General features: G+C 37.2%; 1 protein-coding gene across 3 annotated transcripts in view; it reads left to right on the forward strand.

The window, feature by feature from the left end:
• LOC113114288 (protein FAM13B-like) overlaps positions 1-19,651 on the forward strand; it is a 42,455-nt gene that overhangs the window by 9,321 nt on the left and 13,483 nt on the right. For all 3 annotated transcript variants that reach the window (XM_026281179.1, XM_026281180.1, XM_026281181.1), the window contains exons 4-10: positions 937-1,146; positions 1,651-1,828; positions 2,527-2,671; positions 7,865-7,980; positions 17,069-17,110; positions 18,557-18,676; positions 18,785-18,908. In XM_026281179.1, coding sequence (XP_026136964.1) covers positions 937-1,146; positions 1,651-1,828; positions 2,527-2,671; positions 7,865-7,980; positions 17,069-17,110; positions 18,557-18,676; positions 18,785-18,908 — 935 coding nt within the window. The remainder of the gene's footprint in view (positions 1-936; positions 1,147-1,650; positions 1,829-2,526; positions 2,672-7,864; positions 7,981-17,068; positions 17,111-18,556; positions 18,677-18,784; positions 18,909-19,651) is intronic.

Raw genomic sequence — 19,651 nt, forward strand, 5'->3', positions numbered from 1 at the left:
ACAGAGTTAAAAGTCAAGTCTAAGCCCAAGGCATCTATAATACCACTGAATCAATACGGCGAGTCTCTCACCTACTGACTGCCACATGTAGAGACCTAAATGCCAAGTCCTTCACATTTTACTCTATTTTTCAATTACTGGAATTTGCAAATTGCTGAACTTCTCACTCGCATGTCCAGCAGACTGTGAGAATATTGTAAATTCTCTTTAAAGAGATGATGACTGCAGCCTGATGTTTAAACTGCAGCACAGGCAGGATGTTGAAACTACGTTGGCAGGGCTGTTAAGTCCATTAAAGGGCTTTAGCTGCCGCTGTTGTCTCCAAACACCAGCTCTTCCTCTCTGAGTTCAGCACACTGGCAATTCTCCACCGTTTCATACGGAAGGATGTTTTTGTACTGAAGCTAATTTAGACATAACAGTGTGTTAGCTGTGGCTTCCCTCTCATGTGGTGGAAGAGTCTTATATACACACACACAGCACCAGGATCGGGAACCGAGACAGACCGGCAAATGCTGATTTGCCAACTGAGCTTTTAGAAAGCTTCCGATCAGATTTGGCAGAAATCTAGAGTTTATTTTAAAAGCACTTCAGTCAAGAACCAAGCCGTAAAAATATCCATTATGGATTTTATTCTAAACATTTAATTTGAAGAATTTAAACTTGTTCCGTCTTGAAATTAAAATATGCCACAGTTATACTTTTTTTTTTTTTTTAAATAGGCAAGTGTGTTTCATCATCTCGTACATCTCAGAGAACTGATGTTATCATGCTAACAGATCTGACTGACGGGATTATGAGTTTAACAAGCAACTGCTCCGCTTAGTCAGCTGCTCTGTGCAATGATTCAGCGATTAGAGTCTCTTCGGTGAGATGATGTATACGTTATTCTGCCCGTAGGTTTGTCTAAGTGAGCTGTGTCTGTGTTTTTTGCAGGAGGGCTGCACCTGGGTCTATTTCTAGTGAACGGGAACGCAGAACGTGTGGAATGGCTCAGGCAGCGATACGACAGCGGCGTTGAAGTCAACCTGGAGAAGGAGGCCGACCTGGCATCGGCCGTCAGCCTGCTACGCCTCTTCCTGCAGGAGCTCCCCGAGCCCGTCATCCCTGCAGGCTTACAGGCACAAATAATGCAGCTTTATCAAGGTGGAGAAAGCTCTGTTACCCTACCACCTGTCCGAATTGGCTTGACGAGATGACTCACCCAGAATGAAAATGACCCCATGATTTACTCATCCTCAATCCATCCTAGTTGTATATGACTTGCTTCTTTCAGACAAGTACTATCAGAGAAATGTTTAAAAATGGCAATGGCAGTGAATGTATGGTCGAGATTTTTAAAGCCCAAAAAGTGCAACCAACTTTCATAAAAAGAACTGAAAGAAGGTTATATACACCCAGGATGGCTCGAGGGTGAGTAAATCATGAGGTAATTATCATTTTTGGGTGAACTATCTCTCTGCAAATGCTCGTTTTACCTTCTGGAATGTTCTGGCACCTTGACAGACTTTTAATATGATTGCATCATCAAAGCACGGCCATAGTCTCTTTCATGCCTTTACATCAGCCTGCTCACCTCATATCGTAATAAGTTCACGCCCCATGAACGTCCTCCTCGTTCTGACCATTGGTTTGTTTGCTCTCCTTTAGACTACAGCAGTGAGGAAGAGCTGGGCAGAAACATGAAGTACTTTCTTCAACAGCTGCCGCAGGTCAATTACAGCTTGCTCCGCTTTCTCTGCCGCTTTCTGTCTGGTGTGGCGTCTCTTCAGGAGGAGAGCTGGAGCATAGGAGCTCTCGCTGCCGTCTTCGGCCCAGACATTTTCCAGTAAGATGCTTTTTTAGATTCTGATAATTCACATTAGCTATTTTGCTTGCAAAAGAGAAGAGTCATTTTTTCCAGTGTAAGGCTATTTATAATAGTACATGCCCACTCACAATCTTCACAGTTTCGATTGTGTGGGAAACTCTTAAATAGGGTCAAATGATAAACAGAGCTAAGATGAATTCAAAGGGCAGGGAAGATGATGTTGATGTTGACTGTCGAATCAAAAACCAGTGAAAAAGATTAACGCTGAAATGTATAGTTTCTGCATGCATTAGGGGACGTTCACTCAAAACGCGTCTAAAAATCCCAGACGCAACATTTAGGAATGGTTTTTAAAAAAGCACAGTGCAGAATGCCTCCTTTACATTGAAAAACAATGGAAAAAACACATTATGTGTGTACGGCCTCTTAGACTCACCAATTGGAATAGCATTAAGTTTTCAAACTGATTCCCAAACACTTGTTTCCTGTTAGATGGACACAGTCTTGCCCCAAACTCACACTAATGGTTAAGCTAAAGTTTAAGAGTCCAGACGATTGGATACTCAAACAAACAGAGCAATATTTTGATGATTTTGCACCAGAAAGTCAGCATTTACACCATTGAGGAAATCAGCATTTTAAGCTGATATAGAAGAAAGTATTTTACCATCAGAGAATGACACACATTTAACCCAATTCCCTTCTACGGTGTGTAGTTTAGACACGGATGCGGAGGATCTGAGAGAGCAGGAGTCGGTCAGCCGTATTCTGGCAGAACTGCTGGAGAACCAGGAGGAGTTTTTTGACTCAGAGGACGAGGACATTTCCAACACCAATGACTACAGCTCCATTAATGACCAGGTGAACTTTCTTTCCTGAGTGCTTCTGCAGTGCTATTTTTGACATTAGTGCTGCTCATCTGTATTCACACAAGATATTGTGAAAAAACCAGTGCTATTTATTTAAAGCCCAGGAAAACTGACAAGGATGCACCATTCAATAAACCACTGATCTCTACCAGAATATATTGTGAATCGCTGCATGCATCACACAATACACGGACACTAATAATGAATGAGCTTTGTCTCAGTGCTCTGCATATGACAGCAGCCAAGGAACTAAATTGTTGGATTCAATTAAAATAAAGTTTATTTGTATAGCGCTATTCACAAATCGTTTACAGAAAATATAGTTTTTACAATATTTTTAGTAGTAGCTTATCAGTGGTGACTGTGTCACATTGATGTGCATACGGCAGATTCAGATGTTTACAGTGTTTATTTAGAAAATAAATGCATATAAATTGTAGTTTGTCCATTTTCACATGTAATGTGGGTGAAGCAGTGTCCGATTAGAGATAAAAACAAAAATGCAAACAGATGCAGAAGTGAATTAAACAACAAATACATCTGTTACATAAACAGATGTTGTATATGCAGTACATTTATCCCGGGGAAGCATCAAAGTTGTACATTTGTTTTCTAGATCAATAGGCTTAGTGTAAGTTGGTATTAGCTTTGTTCCTCATTAAACACTTGCCCAAACCTTGCAAATGCGATATTGTGATTTGAGTTTTAAAAGGCGATTATATACTTGTGCTCTGTGTTTGTTTAAAGCTTTTCAAATGTGTGCCGTTTGCCCCAGTTCCAGGTGAAGCCAGCGCTTTACACGAGCAGATGTGAAGCACAGAAAAAGGAAAAGCAGTTGTTATGTAATAGACTGAAATCTAATCTGAAAGGCGTGTCTCCTGTATTCAGTTTGCAGACTGCTGGTTCTCTCACAGTCATTTGTTTTAAATCTCATTTGGATGACACTCGCTTCCTTTTAAGGAGCTCGAGATTTCTTACATCACCAGACTTTACATATCTGCTTTCTTTACATGCCCATGAAATGGTTAATAATGGTCTGTAAATTCTTTCCAAGTGACTTCTCCTTCTCCTTTAAGTCAGACGGGCAAAAAAGAGGAAACAACCTTTTTTGTACAGAGACAGTACTAACCACAGTAACATATTTGAGTGATGTAAGTTTGTTTCTGGCACCTGCGTTGGTCTTTTCATAACTTTCAGAAATTTACTGACCTGGGAAAGGTTCATCTAAACGACATAAACTGGAGAGCTGCCTTGCTGTCTAATCTCTATATAGGCAGCTGCCTTTTCAGTCAACACCTCAGCCGTCATGAGTTATTCCAACAGCTTTACATAGACGTAACTCACAACTGATTTCAGTAGACTGATGCAGGGATGACGTGTTTTTCTAGGCCAGAGGACAGGAATGAGTTGGCATTTCATCGTTTTGGGGGGTTTTGAATGTGTTTTTGATTTAAATGCCATTTATATGGTATGTGGTTAACACAAGCTCAAGATAATTTCACATTTAATTCTATGACGTAAAAGTTATTTTTTCCAAATTCAATTTTATCTATCTATCTATCTATCTATCTATCTATCTATCTATCTATCTATCTATCTATCTATCTATCTATCTATCTATCTATCTATCTATTCATCCAAATGTCATTTTTCCTGACTTTTATTAAGGGTTAAATTAAATTTTAATAGATAATTTTCAGTAAAATCATGAAACTTATGCAATTTAATATCAGTTTACTAATCAGTAATTCTGTGTTCAAGCATGTCTAATTATTTGAATGCATGAAAACTAATCCATTTACAACAAAAGGGCCCTATGACATATTATTATTATTATTATTTTTTTATTCTGTGTTGTGTATTTAAATTATTCTGGTTATCAAATGAATCCATAAAACGTTAATTCAATTTATATTTTAATCAAATTAAAATTAAACTTAATTTTTTTTAACAAACAATGGGGTTTGCAATTAAAAATTAAACATGAAAGAAATGTGTGATTATTAATGATGGTATTTTTTTATTCATTCATCCACATTCTTTGGCACTCTGCATTATAGAGAAAATTCTATTTTTATGATCAGATTCCTCCATTCAATCAGGTTGAAACAGATCTTATTGATTTCAGTGGGTTCCACTGCAGACATGCTTAGAAATACTAGACATTACAGTCTGCTGAAGGTGCGGGGATAAGAAACCGAAGGGACAGAAACCACTGTAAGCGGTATGAGGAAGGTCCTGGGTGACCTATCTGGATTCAGGCCAGTGCTCAAGGAGCTGGCATATGCTGAAATGAATATGGGCATAAATCACAGATTTATTTCTAAGTGTGTCCCGCTTGAGAGACTCCCCCAAACACTGGTCATATGCCTCACCCAGGGCTCAGTGAGATGACTTATGTAATTGTTTATCCGATGTCAAGTCTGGCGTTTAAATAAAGCATTCTGAAGTGACAGGGTTTGTTACATAAGTGCCTAAGATTAAATCATTTGGATAATTGTGTATTACTAAGAGATTGGTCTTGGGACAGAGGTCGACGATTCTGTCCATGTAATGATGCACGACTTATTATGAGCCCTCAATGGTGACCGTGCCCTATTCTCTCTAGCAACTCTTGTTATTGTGTGTTTCTCATTCAAACTCTGAAAAGGCTGTGTCCTTTTGTTTTTCAAATTCCTGTTTCCGCCCTGAAATGTTCAGACCAGCTGTGGCCAGACACAGAAATAAAGCAGGTCACCGTGCAGCGCTGCAGATCTTCACACACAGTTGCTGAGCCTGTTTTTCTGTTCCTCAGCGGCTGTGAGATGACTTCTCCATTCGTGTGGGTTGTTTTTCCTCTTTGGTTCTTGTATGTGGTTGACAGCGTTTTTACTAATTAATGAAGAGCGCCTTTAATTAGAGTCTCGGTCAGCTCTCTGCTGTTGGTTTTTGTATGCAGATGTTGTTGTGTAATCTGGAGGCGGCACATTAACAAACAAAGGACGAGTTTCTGCGTGCTTCAGCTTCTTGGACGTATTAAAACACCATGGATGAAGCTGTGAGGATGTTTCCCCCACGCGTCAGTGTTTAAGACCTTGTGTGGTCGTGTTTGATAGCAGTAGTTACTAATAATGAAAACAGTGAGAGGCAGGGGTCATTTCCTTCACATCTGCAAGTATTCCTTTGTTGATTTTCTTACAAAACCTCAGTTTTTGTGTCCATTGACGTCATCAGCGACTACATCAGTCCACACATTACCAATATTAATAATAATAATAATTATTATTATTCTTATCGACTTATAACAAATAGAATAACAATGATGCATGCTACAACTAATAATAATAATAAATGTTGTTGGCAGCATTATTTTTTGTTGTAATAATTGGTATTTTGTATTATTGTTATTATTAAGTTATAAGAAATAGAATAATGATAATGCATACATACTACAATGACTAACAATAATGATTATTATTATTGTTGTAGGCACTATTATTAGTTATAATAAACAATTAATAATTGTTTTAGTATTTTGCAAGTTTATATTATTATTAAATTATAAAAAATAGGATAATAATATATACTATAAATACTACCACGGATAATAGTTATTGTTGGCATTATTATTAGTTATAATAAACGCAATTAATAATAATTGTAGTGGTATTTTGTAATTTGTTTTATTATTTTTAAGTTTAAGTTATGCAAAATAAAATAATAATAATAATAATAATACAAAATACTACTATTAATAATAATATTTAAAATTGTGGTTGGCATTATTATAAGTTATAATAAAATGTTTAATAATTGTATTGGTATTTTGTAATTTTATTATAATCGTCATTATTATTATTATTATTATTATTATTATTATTATTATTATTATTATTATTATTATGCATTTTGCCACTGATGTTATCATTATAATTAATACAAATATTAATTTTTTAATACAAATATTATTATTATTATTAATATTATTAATTCTGATAATAAAAAAACAACAGGAGGACAAATCATTACAGACATTACACTGCATGTAAGTTTACGGCTAGATTTAAAAGCACATATTTTCAGAAGAAGCAACCAACTAGTATTTTACATCATTAAGTACATTTACTTTTATGCTTTTGGCACATTTATCCAAAAGAAGTTTTACCCAGTGGGACCCAGAATGCTAGATCTTTACATAGATGCGCATTTTGAGCTGTGCTGTTGCTGAATAATCACAATGCAGTCTTGTTGTAATTGCTTTTCTTTGAAAAAAGCAGATCAAATAAATGGCGAGGTCCCTAAGGATTCCCACCTCTAAGATGTGCACTATAACACTCAAGTCTGGAAAAATATAATGTGAAAGGCAGGTAGAATTAAAGATCATAAAATAAAATGACTTAAAATTGCAGAATCTGGAGCTTAAGTGTCCAAAAGGTAAATGAGAGTGAAGCGTGGCTGGAAGCATATAGAGATGTTCTGCACGCTGCATGTGACTCATATCTGCACAATCGCTCAACAGCAGCCCGCTCGGCCAATCAGATGTGGAGGGAAATAGTTGCTATGGCAACATGGCAGCAATACTGCAGCAGATGCAGGGTGCATTTGATGGTGTGCTAGTGCCAAAGTTTGTCTGATATTAAATACTGTCAGATAGATTTACACACGGATGTGCAGCCTTGAACGCCGTGTGCCGTGCTTTGAATTCCCGTGACTGACTCTTAGCACATATTTCATCGAAACCTATTTTTCGCAAGACTCTTATGTTACGCAACTCATCCAAGACTTCAGGAAAACCACACTAGTGATAAACGCATGCCATCAGATAAACAGTGGTGGTCAAAATTATTCAAACACTAGTATTTTCACCAGCTAAAATGATTCGCAGTCAGTTATTTGTATCTTTTGCTGTAGTGTGTCAGTGGGAAATATCAGTTTACATTATATTACTGCGTTATATAACGTCCTGTAGTTATCACCAACCACCGTACGCGTGATGTCACGAGTCAGCATGCGTGTAAATTAGGCTCCCTGCTGATAATCGGGATAAGTGTGGGGCGTTGCATAATGACTGGATCTCACAGGGCGTGAGATGTTGACATGTAATGTAATACTAATGATGAATTAGACATAAATGCTGCTGATGTAGTGTCAGCAGGCCTGTGGTGTTCACATTTCCCTCTCTCTCTCTCTCTCTCTCACCCCATAGATCACTGAGCTCCTGGAGGAAGAGAAGTCGGAGGCTTGTGAGGAGCTCCCACGGGACGGAGAGGACGGTCCCTCCTCCCAGTCCCCTAAACATGCCCATGTCGCCCCCTCCTCCAGGTAAAAACAGTTTTAGAAACATCTTCATCTGGGATCTGTCTAGTCTGAGATCCCTCTCAGGCATCTCCCTGTGCAATTCAATATGAGAGCTTGTGTGTGTGTGTGTGTATATTTAAGGTACAGTAACACAAGTTACCTTTACGTAACCTCACATCTGTGCCACTCACCAGCTCTTGATATGAATCATTTGATTTTGTTAATGTAACAAAAATGTTTTTTTTTTTTATATAAAGTAATTGATCTAAAGTGACAGCAAATACCGTTACAATGTTACAAAGTTTTTAAATGCATTCTATTCTTTTGAACCTCATCAAAGAATTCTGAAAAATGTATCAAAATTTCCTTGCTAATCAGTACAGCTGTTTTCAACATTGAAGATAATGAGTTACATTTTAAAATCAATTCACATAGAAAAGTTATTGAATTTTAATAATATTTTGCAATATTACTGTTTTACTGTTTTCTTGATCAAATAAATATAGCCTTGGTGAGCAGAGAGACTTCTTTCGAAAGTATTTCAAAATCTTACTGAAATTCGATACTAAATGTTATGATGCTACAAAATGTATCATTAGTCAGACAGATTTTAGTTTCAGTTGAATTATATAGGCATGTTTTTAGCTTTTGCAGTGTGGAAAAGTGGACAATACCGTTCTGACAGTTCATGTAAACAAAATATTGATATAATTAAGAATGATATAAGTATTTCTGGTTATTTGCTATGGATCTGTCCACGTTTAATGTTGTACCCTAAATGGGAGTTAACCTAAATGAACGAACAATAAACGAGTAAAGTGTGAAAAGTGTTTTTGTGCAAGAAAAATATGCATCGGGTTAAATTATCAGTTGCATGATCGAATAGTAAAATAAAATACATATTTCTTTTTCAGTTGCTTTAGTGAATTTGGTTACTTTTTGTTTGCATGTTGCAGTTTAGCTTATTACTTTCCCTAAAGAATTGCTTGATTATATGAGTAGTAAATATGAGTAGCTTTTAGCTTTCTCAACACTGGTGTCTCTGACCCTAATCTGCCCGCTGTGTTGAGATCCATAACTGACCTATCAGCCGTCTGAGCCGTGATCTCTCTTGGCCTTTGTTCCTCTGAAGTCGATCAGAACACACTTTCAGAGGGTGACTTCAAACCCACAGCGTCCTAAATGTCAGATGGCCTTGCCTTGATGCCATGTTATAAAGCTAGCACTTCAGAGCCATACCAAGTCTATGAGTCTGACATCTGTTTTAATGTCTAGCTGTTTTTATAGACATGCTCTAGATTTTTAACTCTGTATGTGAGGGTGTGGAGAGTATGATTAATGGCTGTTTTTAACCTGTAGCTCTTCTCGTGAGACATCGGGCGGTCTGCTGAGAGGTGTCTGGTAAGATAACACAAAATGGATTGGTAGCGTGTTTCTGTCTGACACAAGCTTAATTGGATAGGTGTTTTGGATTGAGACTAAATGTGAAACGTTCGTGACTCAAATCAGTGATAAGGTAACGGTGTTTGGACAGTCGCTCCGTGTTTAAGGTGATTAAGTGCTTCAACCTGTAATCTTAATAAAAACGAGGGCCATGAGTGTTGGCATGTGACATTGAGAAATACTTGCTGAAGTGAGACAGATTTATATTCTTGCATTCTATCCAAAAAACCAATTTGTTTGGCTCTGCTGCTGTCATTGGTGTTGTTCCATTAACCGCTCCCTTCTAAGTGTTCTCAGAAGTGAGTTATTTATAACATTTATAGGCATTGCATCATGGAAATAGCATGCAAGATACTTTATTCACAATTGATTTTGACTTTTGACATTGCTTTTAAAACAATTTGACACTCTAATGAGTGTTACAAAATACAGACCACACCAAAATATGCGTCTTTTTCAATTTTTTTTATGATTTCCTGTTGATACTTTTTAATGTTTTTGAACAAAGTCTCTTATGCTCACCAAGACTGCATTAATTTAATAAAAAATACAGTAAAGTTCAGAAATATTCATTTAAATGTATATAACTGCTCTCTATTTTTAAATATTTCACAATGTAATTAATTCCTGTGATCAAAGCTGTATTTTCAGCATCATTTCTCCAGTCTTCAGTGTCACATGATCCTTCAGAAATCAGTATAATATACTAGTTCCCTTCTCAAGAAACACTTCTTGTTATCAGTGGTGTTGATTCTTCTTATTATTTTATTATTCTTATTCATTTATTATTATCAGCAAAAATAGTTGTGCTGCTTAATACTTTTGTGGAAACCCCAGATATATTTTTCAAGATTCTTTGATGAATAATTTTTTTTTTAAAAGAACAGTAATTAGTAGAAAATACATTTGTATAATATTTTTGTTATAGATAATTTTTTGTGTCATTTATAAATGCATTAAATATCACTTCTGATCGAATCAAATTATATAAAACAATGATTCAAATGATTCTTACATGATTCAAAATCTTTGAACAGTACTGTATATATATTGTCAGCTTGTTGCAATGCATTCTGACTTTGCTTTTTTGTGAAGGATACATGCTGTGCTGACAATAAATAGGTCTTAAAAGGCTTTTAAAAGCCTTTGTGTCAGGACCACTCATGTGATGCTGTGTAATGCCATTTTGGAAGGTTTCGGAACATAAATCTAGTGTGCATTTGTGTTGCATAAACAATGTTCCCCACCTAAACAAGTTGAGACTATCTTCTGTGTGAGACGAAGCTCCACACGCCCTGTCTGTTTATTCGTATAAGGATCTTGCGTACACTTTGCTAATCTTATTCTCTTTGAAGTGTTTAGTCTCTGCACGAACAGTTTTGGATGGAAGCTGCTGGAGTAAGTCCAAGTCAGACACAAGCAAAAAGCATGATCCGCAGGGAAATGGGCGGAGCAAAGCTGCTAATTAATCCGAGCACATCCAAACGCTCTGGGTCTAATAAGATGTTGATCAGTGCCAGGCTTTTAAAAGATTCGCCCACAGCTCTTTTCAGCACAAAAGCATTTGGATATTTTAACATAATTTCTTTCCAGTAGTTTTAGCACGTATATGAAAACATTTGGGCATTGTTTTTTCTTCCAAATCACCTTGAGTATTGCATTATTTGATGAATTTATTTGACGATTTGGTGATTTATTTGCTATGCAAAGATGATAGCCAAGCATTACAATTGCTGTTTGCATTGAAGGAAAGGCCGTGACAAATTCACTCAAATCATTGAAAATGGTTTGGGTGCAAACTACATTTTTAAAGTATGTCATGACCCTTTTAAGGCCAAGACGGCTTTCACATCGTAAACCTCCTTAAGGACATGGGCCGTGTCACGTCAGAGGCATTCAGAGGCATTGTTATTTTTTTGATGCAGCGGTGCTATCTCTAATGGCCTGTCATTCACTGCAGTAACAGATAGCATTTTATAGCTTTTATGATATGTTACGAGGCATTTTTGCTGTGTCAGGATAGCAAATAATTAATGATTAACTTCAGAGAATGCAATTTGCTCCAAACAATGTGCTATAAATACTTTCCGGCCTGTATTTTCAGTTTCAAATTATATAGTCGGCATGTTTTTGTCAAATTGCTTTATTGTTGTATAATTTGGCATGCTTCTCAAATCATAAGTGAAGAACAGGTTATCCAACAGTCAAGTGGATGTTTATCAAGCTTGCCCCCATTGTGCCCCAGTGGAATCTGAAAGGGTGTCGCACATAAACCTAAATATAAGTGCTGCAATGTATCCTTCACCAGCTATGGAAAATACTTTCACGCAGCCCTAAAATAAGCATCAGTAGATTGGTGTTCTTGAGACATGTTGTTCAAGCTTTGGAACGTGTGAACCGTTTTTGACAGCATTGGTCTGTAGGTGGAAGGGTCAGTTACTACTTTCACACTGCCTAAAGACTGCCAACACAGCTTTACATTATCGATGGAGAGGCCGTCATAGATACTTTCACCCTCATGGAGAGTGCAGAACCGGGAAAACAAACAAAATTTTGAACCAGAAACAGAATCAAATTGTATAGTTCCGAACAGAATCGAAACCTTGTAATGGTTATTAACCGGTTAATAAAGTGATTTCATCGTTCCATTTAATATTTGAAATTTGCTGTCAACCAATCATGAATTCAAGTAGTAAGGCCTATGCAGATAAGATGTGAACCTATAAATCGCAATGTCAGTGCTCTGATGTTGTGCCAAATTCTGTTAGAGTTTATCCGAGGATAGTGTAAATGGATTTAGCAGATCACACGCACCTGAAGAGCTTCTGTGAACGGATGAAACAGAATAAAACTGTAAAAAGGAATATATAAGTCTATACATTAAATATGTTTCACTTAAATCATTGACAGATTAACAACATGAAAGATAAAATGCGCTGAGTTTCAGTTTATTGTGACATTATCCGAACTCCGGTGTCCACGGAAAACAAGTATTTGTTGTGGAGAGAAGGGAACTTTATCTATGTTTATAGTCTTTTATAGTCTGCATTTTAGCTTTGTTTGATTATGGCTGAAGCAAAACTCTGCAGGATTAAGGCTCTACAGGACCGACATTCACCACCCCTGGTCTATAGTTTGAAATAATATTGATAACTTGATAACTTTTTTAGAAGATAGTTGCCATTTTCTAGTGAAAATAAGAGTTTTGTGGCTTTAGTCCATGTTTATTAAGCCTGGAACACTAAGGGTGTAATGGTAAACATCTTTGTACCAAAACCTCTGGTTTGGTATGCATATGAAAAAAAAAAAACTAGTATTCACTTAACAGACACTGTTGTCCAAAGTGCTTGTGCATTCAGGTTGTACGTGTAATATGTTCATTCCCTTGGAATCCAACCTGTGCTGTAATATGGTCGACCGATATGTGTTTTTTGACTGTCGATGCCGATATCTTGGAAAGCAGGGGCCCCGATAGCTGATATAAAGCAGATATGATTTTTTACATTATTATTATTAATATTTAAGAAATTTGAAATAATTTTACAATGGATTAAAAAATAAATGTGTAAAAGAAACATGTTTATACTTTAGATGACGATGACGAACAAGAGAGAGAAAGTGTGAGCACTGTGTGCACTCAGGTGATGCCGCTCTCAGTGTCATCAAAATAAAAGTCCCGCCTTGAGCACATCGGCCAAGTAGAAAAACTAATCGGCTCATGTCGATATTTAAAAAATGACAAATATCAGCCTTGGCAATAAATCGGTCGACCACTAATTCAAACCTACAATCTTTTGGTTTCAAGATTAGATCTTCGTTCACTGTGGCACACTACAGTTTGAGGACCGTGGTTTATTGTGGCATCGGAGATGTTGGGACCTCCTGGACAGACCTGTGTCAACACATTTAAGTTTTCCCTCTGGATCAAGTCTCCTACTTTTCCCATGCACTCCTGTACTGAGCCATCAAAACAAGTGCAGTGTTGACTCGACGTGAACTCTTGGCCTATTTAGTCAGCCATTCATGGAAAGTGTAATAACTCATTTCCACTCGTCTTTTTAAGCGTTACCGCAGGCATCCAGCTACATTTATTGGGTTTCACCCTTCTTTTGACATCCTATCACCTGAGCATGTCGAACAGCAGGCATAACACGCTGGGAAATTTGATACTCGCTGTGACCGAGCTATCAGAGTACATGCCATGAAGACAACGTCTACATGACTCTGCCATCCTCTGGATCTCTCTTGTTTAATGGGGTTTCTCGTTCTCATATTATCTCATCCAAATTTCGTTGGGAATGAAAACTGGGTCATTTCACTGGTGACTGAAGTGGAAACTTCTAATTTTGTTTCCAGTTAATTGATACATTGCTCATCCTTAGACCTTCAGGAAGTGTTAAAGGGATAGTTCACCCCAAAATTATAATTCTGTCATCATCAACATTTCAATGGTAGCAATGAAAAATAAATAATTTGTCTTATTGAAACCAGAAAAAACGAAAATATTTTTTTTCATTTACCCTCAAAAATGAAACAAAATTTATTTATTAATCAACACTTAAAAAAAATAGTTGCATATAAATTTATTTAATAAAAATTTATTAATGGGTGTTTTTCATCTTATTAGGATGCAATAAAACAAATGCATGATATATTTTCAAAAGCATTGCCTTTTTATTTTAATGTTTGTATTCCCCAGGATACAAAAAACATTTAGGGTTAGTTTTGTTTTTAAAATTGACAGAATCTAAAAGCTGAGACTTCTTTCATGTAAAAAGTGAAAATGTATTAATCTTTGGCCAAATGTTTAGTTAAATGCTCCTCTAGATGTGATTACAATGAATTAGAGGCTAAAAAGGACACAAAGTCTCAAAAAATCTATAAAAATTTATTGAATGCTGTTTTTTTTTTTTTGAAAAAGCCAGATGATTGTTTTGTGTGAGAAACCGACCTAAATCTGAGCGGTTAGTGAGCAGAACAGCAGAAGCATTGAGTTTTGAATGACATGGGTGAGTGAATGATGACAGAATTTCAGTTTTTGGCTGAACGATCCATTTAAGATGACATCTGTGATGGTATTCATGTATTTATGTGTCATTTCGTGAGTCAGTGTTCCCTTAACTGTTAACAGCAGTGCAGTAAGGGGTGAAGACTGTCAGTTGTTTGGACAGTAACAGGGTTATATAAATGTCTAACAGGTGTTTGAGTTGAAAGGAGGGAGTGCTCTGTCTCTGTCTGTGTGTGTGTATGGAGAGACGATTGGCCCAAAGCACTAGCGACGAGCTGCGTCAGACGCTCGTGTATTTAAGCGAGGGTCCAGTGTTTCCACTGCAGCACTTCTGTAGCAGTGCTGAGTCCCACACACAGACAGACAGCACATACAGGACTCCACAGAATGAGCGCCGGCAGCCTGTGTTTGCTCTTTGATCTGCTCATCCAGACTTTAGCACCACAGAGTGCCCAGTCAGGATAACCTTACGCCCAGAACGGCTCATCGACGAGAACCAAACCCAGCAACATGGCTTGTCAAGTCCTTCTCCACAGGTAGTGTTTCAGAGGAGAAAAGCTCTTATCTCTGCACATTCTGTTGAAAAACGCTGCGGATGTTGTGAGAGAGGCTGTCGTTCATGGTGAAACTGGATTGATTTGTTCCCATCCGACTGTCTTGTTCTTTGGTTTTCGGTCAAGGCTGTATGTGACGTTCAGAGGAGATGACTCACTGCCTCCGATCGCATGACGTAAAGCCCTGCTAACTCACTTAACCCTGTTGATGAGTTGAAATAGGATTATTTAGGTGAAAATGAGAGATGGAGATTCGGCCAGAATTGTGGAATTGATGCATCACTGCATGATACAGCATTTAATTCACAATCAGTGTGTGTGTGTGTGTGTGTTTTGCCACTCATGCTGATAAGATAAAGTGCAGAGTCAGAGGAAGTCGTCTGTCTGTAATCCTCTTAAAGCCTCAGCTGATCTCATCGTGAAACAACGTATTACTCTTAGCTCTGTCCAATCTTTACTTCTAGATGCTTCATTATTTACACTTAAGCCTTGTGAAAATATTCACTATTCATATTATTAAATTAAATTCAGTTATGTAAGCTATCAACCAAACTGACTCTGTATCATGCATCTGTAGTTTAGATGCATCTCAGGCCTCAGAGTTCAGGTGAGGTCTTGCTGAAGAACTGAATGGAAACAGAAGGGTCTTTATTAGAGTGCTTCATGCTGAGTAATGCACGGTCACTGTGAACGCATTACTGTAACTGATCTCTGCTACTGTTGTGTGAAAGATACTGAGGATGTCTTAAACAAGGCTTGTTTTGTTCTCTCTTGTGACATCGAGCGATGCACTTTTAAATGGCACAAAAAAACACCCGAAGGCATTTTTCAAAAAGTGCTTCTCTTGTCCAGTTGCTTTCTCTGTGACACTTCCTCTTTTAATAGCACTGTTTTTAAATTAGCAATGCCCTTTCAATGTGCTATAGATCTACATTAAGTTAACAGAGATAATGAATGCAATGTGTTGCAAAACATTCAACAAGATTTTTTTTATTTATTTTTTTGTAAAATCTATAGTGGCTTTGTGACCTCGTTGTACAGAGAAACATAGAAGCTTAAATGAGCTATAGTATTATTTAGTAGTAATCATTGTACTTACAATCTTTTCCACTGTAAAGAACCTTTTCTGGAATGCAAAGATTTCTTGGATATTAAAGGTTCTTCATGAATCAGAATGAAGTAGACTGCAAAAAAAAAAAATCCTTTTATTAGATTTTTTTGTTTCGTTCCAGACAAAATATAAAACAATTCTTAGATTTTAAACTAGAAAATAATTTTTGGCAGTGTGTTAGCTGGTCATGTGATTATATCTTATTTTCTGTGAGCGAACACTATAATGTATAATATTATTTATTCTTTTATAAGGAAAATATAGTGGAAACATGAAGCTTTTTACAAAATACGAATGATGAAAGAGTTCTCAAAAATCAGAAGAAGAAAAAAGTAAACTGGTCTGATTCGGTGGTCGTTTTTTTTTTTGTATATATATATATATATATATATATATATACATACATGCTCACATCCTAGAAATCAGGAAATTGTTTGAGTCTCTGACCTTGTAGACTAGCACTAGACCATAGTTTCTAGAAAGTGTGAGGATTTTCCTCTTTCATGGGATGACATGAGTAGTCTTCCTAGCAGCCTAGAGAGCTTAAGGGGTCAAGACATGACACCATAGACCGCACAGCTGCCTAAAAATGACACGTGACCTCACGCTTGTCCTGTTTTTGTACACGCTCATCTGCGTGTGTGTTTAAGGCCTTGTCTGTTCTTTCCCAGAACCTGACACGGGTGCTAACAAGAAGCAGGCAGCTAGTGTTATGTAAGCAAGCGTTCCTAGCATGTCTGAATATGTTTATGGAGCTGCAGAGTCCCCTTGCCCCGAATTCCTCTCCGATGCCCGCTTCCTGACACTCCTGATGTTTCCTGTGACCTTTACAGGAAATGGAAAAACCATGTTTTTCTACAGTGTACGTGACTCGTGAAATGTACACTAAATGAGACGTCTTTTCCCTAGATGGCACACGCAGCGATTATTGCATGAGGATGCAGTCATAGTTAATATAATCATCCTAATGTTTCCTTCCGTTTCCTCTTTTTCCAGTTCGCACATTTCTTCCATCAGCATTCTTCCAGGATCTGCCGCGTAAGTGTCTTATTTTTTTTAAAAGAGTGTGTAAATAATACGTTTTATTTTTATAAGTCTCAACTAGAACCATATGGTTTGCTCTGAGTGTTGTTTGTTTGCTAGTGACATGAACAGCATACAAGGCCTTTCTTGAACCAACAGGTCCATTTGATGTTCATCCCTCTGACATTGATTTGATACATATGCAATTATCCTCTGGATTAAATTAGATTTGTTGACTCAAACAGCCACAGTATGCAATAAACAGACCTTTAGGTGGACAGAAGGCGAAATGGAGCTTCACAGATGTGATTATGGTCTTAAAAGCAGATAACTAGGGCATGACATCTTGCCGACAGAGAGACCGTCTGGACTTTGTGACTTAGAGTGGAAAATAAAATTATGCCAAATTGCTACATGTTGCTGACATTCCACTAATTGTGGACTAATGAAAGAAACCCACCAGCAAATAGAGGGTTAAGCTTGTCTGGATTTTATTTAGTTGATATGACACAACTAAGAAAACTAGAGGAACAGCCATTAGACCACTATTTCATTAGACCAGTAAACAACTGAAAATTAAGAATTTAACCCTTTCAGTATCTTTTTATTTGCTTTGAGGAAACAAAATTTCCAAAATTCATGTAGCCTATTTTTAAAAGTGTGACTTCTAGACGTGATAAATAATAAAACCTTAAAAACACATGGGCATTTTATTACAATAACACATTTTACTTTTTTTTTTTTTTTTCATTTTACATTTTATGCTGAGCTCTGAAATATTTTATTGCGTAGAAATTGCAAGTACGAAATAATGACATCTGTATCCTGTCTCTGTCCTTATCCTGTAAAACACAAACAACTGGAAGAGGCATGTAGCTTAATCGAAACAAAATTACATTCAGCTTTTAGTTTTCTTACTAGCGAACGGCTTTTCAGCTGAAACCTCGACTCTCAGCAGTGGGATGAATATTATCCCATTTTAAAATGGCCTTGGAGCAGAAAATGCATTAAAGTATCTGTAACCGAACAGCAGCTTCAGGCAAATCTAGTGCATCTGGCCATGAAATGCTGCACAGCACAAACAGCACCATCCTCTAATGATTTCTTGTGCACACCGAGGCAGCGTGACTCAACGAGACTTTTGGCCCAGATGAGCACGTGGAGGTGGTTTAGGAAGGCATGCTGGGGGTCCATTGCTCTTATGACTTCAGCATAGCCAGACCCTCAGTGCAGGACACATTAGAGACTTCAAAACACTTCTATTTTCAGACACAAGAATCTGAGGTGCTCAGAATGGAGGGTTATTTGTTTGAACTCTGAGCTTGCGCTGAAAACTCCTTGGCTGACCTTATTAAAAAGGTCGAATTGTGATTAATATGGGTACTGTGTGTTCTTGCCTCAATAGGAAGCTTAATATATACATATAGTTGTTTCAGATGTCTTAAATGTGTTTATTTGCAGTATAATCCAGAGGAGCATCTGTGCTGCAGTGGAACAGCACTTGTTGGGCTTACAGACGTCTATTGACAAGGAGCTCGGCTGCTATGAGAGTCAAGTGTTGGACTCCCAGCCCTTCCAGGGGTGAGTTTGACAATACACACAGCACATCTGGTGTTTAGTTGCTTGTAGCTGAAGTTTGAAGGTTAATGTTTGGTGGAAATGTGAATCTGTATGTATTTTCCTCCACAGAAACAGCCCCTCTCAGAAGACCGCAGGGCCTGAGGAGCATGAAGATGTCCAGTCTGAATCTGAAGAAGAGACCGAGACTCTCCCGGAGGTTACAGAGGAGAGCCTGCCATCAGAGAATAGCGAGGTAAGCAATTAAAGGGTTAAACTCTTTAAACTACTTATTTGATACGACAGAATGAAGAAAGCCAAAGGAACAGAGATTAGACCAGTAATTCTTAAACATAGCTGAAGCTAAATCCAGTTTAACATAAGAAAAAATCAATTATATTCACCCCCTCGACAGCTTTTTGTTTACTTTCGAGAACCAGAACCCTCACAGCATAGGAAAACCCGAATATATGATAAAACCGAATTTTAAAAGTGTTACATATGTGAAAAAGTCATTCAAATCAATAAAATCATCAAAAAAAAATATTTTTAATGAATACACAGCTCTGAATTGCAAGTGAGAAAATAAAATCTGTATCCTAAGTCCTTATACTGTAAAACACAAACGACTAAAAGAGTTATGTGGAATAATTGGTTATAAAGAGTATTCCTCCCTGAAGAACATTTCTGGAATCCTGAAATTTAATTATTTTACTTGCACGTAGATTATGTTTTTAATACAAAACTAGGGCTTTGAATATCATTGTGGACAGTGGAGTCAGAAAGGTAAAGAACCAGTGCATTAGATCATTTCTGGAGTCCTTGAACATATTTAGTCTCTATGCTATCAGCAAGGTCTGTAAATCCTCCTCCTCAGCAGAGTTAGAAACAAAGGCCTTGCTGACAGATAAACAGACCGTCATCTGTTCTCAGCGGACACAAGCGAACCAAACCTTTCAGATAAAGCTCTTTCCTTAAGTAGTTAATATAGTAACTGGT

This window comes from Carassius auratus, chromosome 14, assembly GCF_003368295.1.
Source record: "Carassius auratus strain Wakin chromosome 14, ASM336829v1, whole genome shotgun sequence".
NCBI lineage: Eukaryota > Metazoa > Chordata > Actinopteri > Cypriniformes > Cyprinidae > Carassius > Carassius auratus.